General features: G+C 45.3%; 1 protein-coding gene across 1 annotated transcript; it reads left to right on the top strand.

Moving 5' to 3' along the window:
* The first annotated feature begins 535 nt into the window (after nt 1-535).
* On the top strand, nt 536-3,931 carry LOC130111699 (cocaine- and amphetamine-regulated transcript protein-like). Its single transcript, XM_056278962.1, has 4 exons — nt 536-545; nt 3,115-3,281; nt 3,475-3,558; nt 3,824-3,931. The coding sequence occupies exons 2-4, from the start codon at nt 3,117-3,119 to the stop codon at nt 3,929-3,931; spliced, it is 357 nt and encodes a 118-aa protein (XP_056134937.1). The 5' UTR covers nt 536-545; nt 3,115-3,116.
* The last annotated feature ends 956 nt before the right edge of the window (nt 3,932-4,887 follow it).

Here is a 4,887-nt window from a genome sequence, read left to right on the forward strand (position 1 = left end):
ACGAAGAGGGTGAGACCTGGGAGGGCGGGGGCGGTTGTGACAAACCCTTGTTTGTTTTTGCGCGTGTCCCCGTGTGTATGTATTTGTGTGTACGTATATGTGTGTGTGTGTGTGTGTGTGTGGGGGGGGGGGTTATGTAGTATCTGCTTGTGTATTTCCCTTGTTCGTTTCTATACATGTCCGTGTGTGTGTGTGTGTGTGTGTGTGTGTGTGTGAATACATGCGTCTATGTGTGTGTGCGCGCGCGCGTGTTTGTTTGATTTTGATATACTTTATTAATCCCCTTAGAGAAATTACTCTGCATTTAATCCATCCTAGTTGTGTAGCTAGGAGCAGTGGGCAGCCGCCGTGCAGCACCCGCGGACCAATTCCAGTTCGTCTTGCCACGCCTCGGGCAGGGGCACAGACCCTATACCCTAACACGCATTTCTTGTTGATGGTGGGGGAAACCGGAGTACCAGGAGAAAACCCACCGCAGACACGGGGAGAACATGCAAACTCCACACAGAGGCCGACCCCAAGGTTGGACATTCCCAGGGTTCGAACCCGGGACCCTCTTGCTGTGAGGCGACAGCGCTAACCACTGCGCCACCGTGCCGTGTTGATAGACACGACTTTATACATACTCTTCAGTAAAACATCTGTTCCACTATTTCGTCATGAAAAAAAGAAGAAATGTGCTTCATAATTTTTGATTGATTGATTGATTCATTCATTCATTCAATGGTTGATTGCTTGATCGAGGGATTAATTATGCAGACATTATGAATGGTGGAGGATTGTACAAACATTTCCTTTCAGAAATGTGCTAGGTTGAACGGAGAATGTTGAAGAGGAGTCCAGAAACGGTGCAGATGAGAGTTTATGTGGAAGAAAAGCTGCACGACGTGACACTTCATAGTGTACTGACACAGTCCCAGAGAAGAGGCGTTTTACACAGCGGATGACTGTGCGGAGGGTCTCTGGTTCCCGCCCTCCCTTTCACCTTGACGTCAGCTTCTCCATGGAGGGCAGCGGACGGCCAGTCCCCTGCCCAGTCGGGAGGCTGGTACATTGGAGCTGTTCTTGGAAATGGAGGAAGAAGAGGAGAGCCAGCATCTCTTTATTCGCCACATTTTACAAGTTAACGATAACATTTACTAAGTAACTAACTAACTAACTAATTAACTAAATGCAATTATTATTTATTTATTTATTTACAGTTTGCGTAAACGTATGTCATGCTTTACATGAACCACGTTATGTTAACATTCAATTAAATGCCCATGGGTGCACTGACAAAATGTAATCAAGAATTAAATGAATAATCTCAGTTCAAGGCCAGCACCTTTAATGATTATAGGATCACATGAACATAACTGTGCAATACATTATAAGTAACAACACACACTGGGCCCGGGTTGCTGTTATCCTCGTTACTGGGTGGTAAGCCCTCTTACCGGCCAGGTTCCCCTGATGACTGAGAGCAGAAAAAGGATACACTGAAAAGTGATGATGGCAAAACGATTTTTGACAAACGAGACCATATCCAGTGTGACTATCAGACGAATCAAAACCTATATTTTGCATTTAGCACATGCACATCTACAATCTGTCGTGATTTGTCTGAAAAATGAACACAGTGTCCACTCAACCTGATGTCCCAGCCAACCTGAGTTTACCCTGGGTAACAAAGGGAGACAAAGAGCCAAATTTATTAGAATGATTCTTCCCACAAAGATGATTTTTTTCTCATTTTGTACTGTTGCTTAGTAAAGGTGCTATATGTACTATTTCTTCTTTTCCTGAAGAATAATCAGTAGGGGTTGCTGTTTGGTACTGACAAATACAAGGTTACCCTCCCTGGAGGACAGTGGCAGGGTTTCTATTCTGTACACATCTCGATACTTGTTGGTCATACTTCAAGAAGAATGGCCAAATTTTTGATGAAATTTGGATGATTGAATTTTCCATGGTGCATGAACTAAGTGCGTCCTTTGCTGGAAAACCAGATTAGAGGAATGTCAGAGTTTAGCAGACAACAACATATTTCATAATTTGTAGCTCCAATAATAGAACGATGACCAGGAGAAGATAAACCCTCGACCTGTTCAACATTTGCTCTAGTCATCTTAATGCTAGCCACTTTTCAAATAAATCACTCTCATGAAATTGTGCCTCGTTGCTCATATTACGTGATCTGAGATCACATTCAGCACTATACCTTATCTCGTCGCAACATCACGCCACAAACACAGAAAGTCACATTTGTGTGCCCTGAACTGAAAACAAACAAACAACTAAATTCGGAACAGGCAACCAACGACTGCCATGAATACAGCTGCAGAAGACATTGGACGTCAGGACAGAAAGATGAGTCATGCAAGCTGCCAGCAGTCAAAGCCGCCTGGTCTTCCGTCTCTGTCTCGGCTAATGGCTGTTAAAGCAGGAAAACACTGGAGTTGGGTATTAATAAAACAGTTTGCAGCTTTTGCATCGGTCAACACTGAGCCTGGAAAAAGAGACGCTGCTTCAGGAAACAATATGTGCTGCAGCGGCATGGGTTTGCCTGTCCAGAACAGGTCGACGTTTAACCCCAGAGCGGTGACCATGGACAGAGGTGGCTTCAGATGGAAAATAAGGTCATAGATGGAGCTCTCTACATAGTGACATAAACTGTAGATAGATAGATAGATAGATAGATAGATAGATAGATAGATAGATCGATAGATCGATCGATCGATAGATAGATAGCACCCATTCATCAAGTCCCTCTCCAAGACAATTCACACCATCTCTTCTGTTCAGGTATCTCACGGATCCGTAATGTCAGATTCGTGATCATGTTTTGCTTGTACGAATCACAAACTATTAAACATTATAGGCCTGCCCCTCCTAAAAATGTTTCCATCCGTTGACTTTCGGCGTTGTGTCAAGTTGGGGGCAAATTTGCCCAGCAACTTTACGCAATGAGTCACCCCGCGCTATCTTACGCATGGACAAAAAAATCAAAGCAGCACGGCGGAGCGGGCGGTCCTGGAGATGGGAAGAGACAGATAAAAGGTGATGAGGGTTGGGGGGGAAACTTTAGTATATCTGCCATCTCAGTCAGTCTTCTGCACATTTGTGGCGGGGCCATGGACAGCTCCAGACTGTGGACCAAGGTGGCTGTGTGCGTCATGATGCTGTCCGTCGTATTCGGAGCCGAGATGTACGACTGGGACTCAGAGGAAGACCTCAAAGTCCGAGCCTTGCGGGACTTTTACCCCAAAGGTCCAAACCTGACCAATGAAAAGCAACTGGTGAGCATGTCTTCTGACCAAATGGTTGATTTTACGCAACTTAGACCAAGCACAACGACGACTGCTGATATTCCAGCGAGTCAAATGACGACTTCTCCCTCTGCGTGTCTTGCTCTGTCTGTATGTCTCAGTTCTGAGTTACCAGTGACGTAATATATATTTTGTTGTTGTTGTTGCTGTTATATCTCGACAGCTTGGCGCTCTCCAGGAAGTTCTGGAAAAGCTGCAGACAAAGCGACTGCCACACTGGGAGAAGAAATTCGGTCAAGTCCCAACGGTACGGGCTGTGCGTTAGTCATGAATTAAACGGATTTAGTTTTGTTCATTGCATTCGGTGGCTGTCACGTTGTGTATCTATACGTTCATTGTGGATCATCTTCATCTTCATCCTCGCTCCATCCTGAATATGTCGCGGCGTGGTGTGATGTAATGTGGTCTGGTGTGATATGTTATGTTGTAGTGTGTGTTGTGGTTTGGTGTGGTGTGCGGAGGGGTTTCCATGCATTACAGTAACCTCTGGATCCCCCCCCCCCCCATTTCAGTGTGAGGTCGGGGAGCAGTGCGCCGTGAGAAAAGGCGCACGGATCGGCAGGATGTGCGACTGTCCGCGTGGAGCTCTCTGCAACTTCTTTCTACTGAAATGTTTATGAACTTTCGCTGGATGTCTGTGGACGTGAGCTGGTGGGAAACAACCCCCCCCCCCCGTCTGAAATGTCGGTACATCGTTCCTGTGTAACATATAGACGTGTTTATGTTCTCTATGATACAATAACAGGATTTATTTGGAATGCGACCCCCCCCAGAAAAAAATATTTTGAACTGTAAGTGTCTTGTCGAGTGTGTGTGTGAGTGTGTGTGTGTGTGTGTGTGTGTGTGTGTGTGTGTGTGTGTGTGTGTGTGTGTGTGTGTGTGTGTGTGTGTGTGTGTGTGTGTGTGTGACTTGTAAAGTTGCGGCGTGATCGTATTTGGATGTATTCTCTGTGTTCTGACACGGTCACTGCATTTCAAATTGGACAGGTATTGCGCTATTCACTTTTTATTATCTTTATTGCTATGATCTCACACAGATCGGTCAAGATTTATGAACGTCCACCAGAGACCGGGGAATCAGTCAACACACGACACGTTGGTGGTCCGATGTTATTGATTCGATGCTTTGTTACAATAGGTTTACAGCAATTCCGTTATATTCACCAATATTCAGATAGTCTGATTCACAGGAAGTCGGCTGTGGGTATAAACCTGCCATTGGACGACTAGTCATGATCGATGTTGACCCATTTTCTGACACGGCCACCGTCAGTCGGAGCTGATTTAGCACATCTTTTAATTCTGACATGCGCCACTTGTAATATTTGCTAGTAACATTTGATTTGCTAATGTCCCTTACGGCTTTCCGTAGCGCCACAACAAAGTCACGTGATGTACGTAACAACGTCAGTCGGAATCCGGTCGATGAATAAACACCCAGCACGAGAGAAGTCGTCCTTGCTTTATTAATGTTATAAGTTAACATAGCCAGAGGGCACAGAACATTACATGGTGTCAGAGTAGCGGAGTTTAAATACCCAATATGGATTCGTACGGCGTTCCAGCTCCACGGATG

This window comes from Lampris incognitus, chromosome 4, assembly GCF_029633865.1.
Source record: "Lampris incognitus isolate fLamInc1 chromosome 4, fLamInc1.hap2, whole genome shotgun sequence".
Taxonomy (NCBI): domain Eukaryota; kingdom Metazoa; phylum Chordata; class Actinopteri; order Lampriformes; family Lampridae; genus Lampris; species Lampris incognitus.

Excerpts from the sequence above, each read along its gene's own strand:
- LOC130111699 (XM_056278962.1), top strand. The coding sequence starts at position 3,117 with ATGGACAGCTCCAGACTGTGGACCAAGGTGGCTGTGTGCGTCATGATG. Across the intron at positions 3,282-3,474 it reads TGACCAATGAAAAGCAACTG|CTTGGCGCTCTCCAGGAAGT; the intron begins GTGAGCATGTCT and ends ATATCTCGACAG. Across the intron at positions 3,559-3,823 it reads AATTCGGTCAAGTCCCAACG|TGTGAGGTCGGGGAGCAGTG; the intron begins GTACGGGCTGTG and ends CCCCCATTTCAG.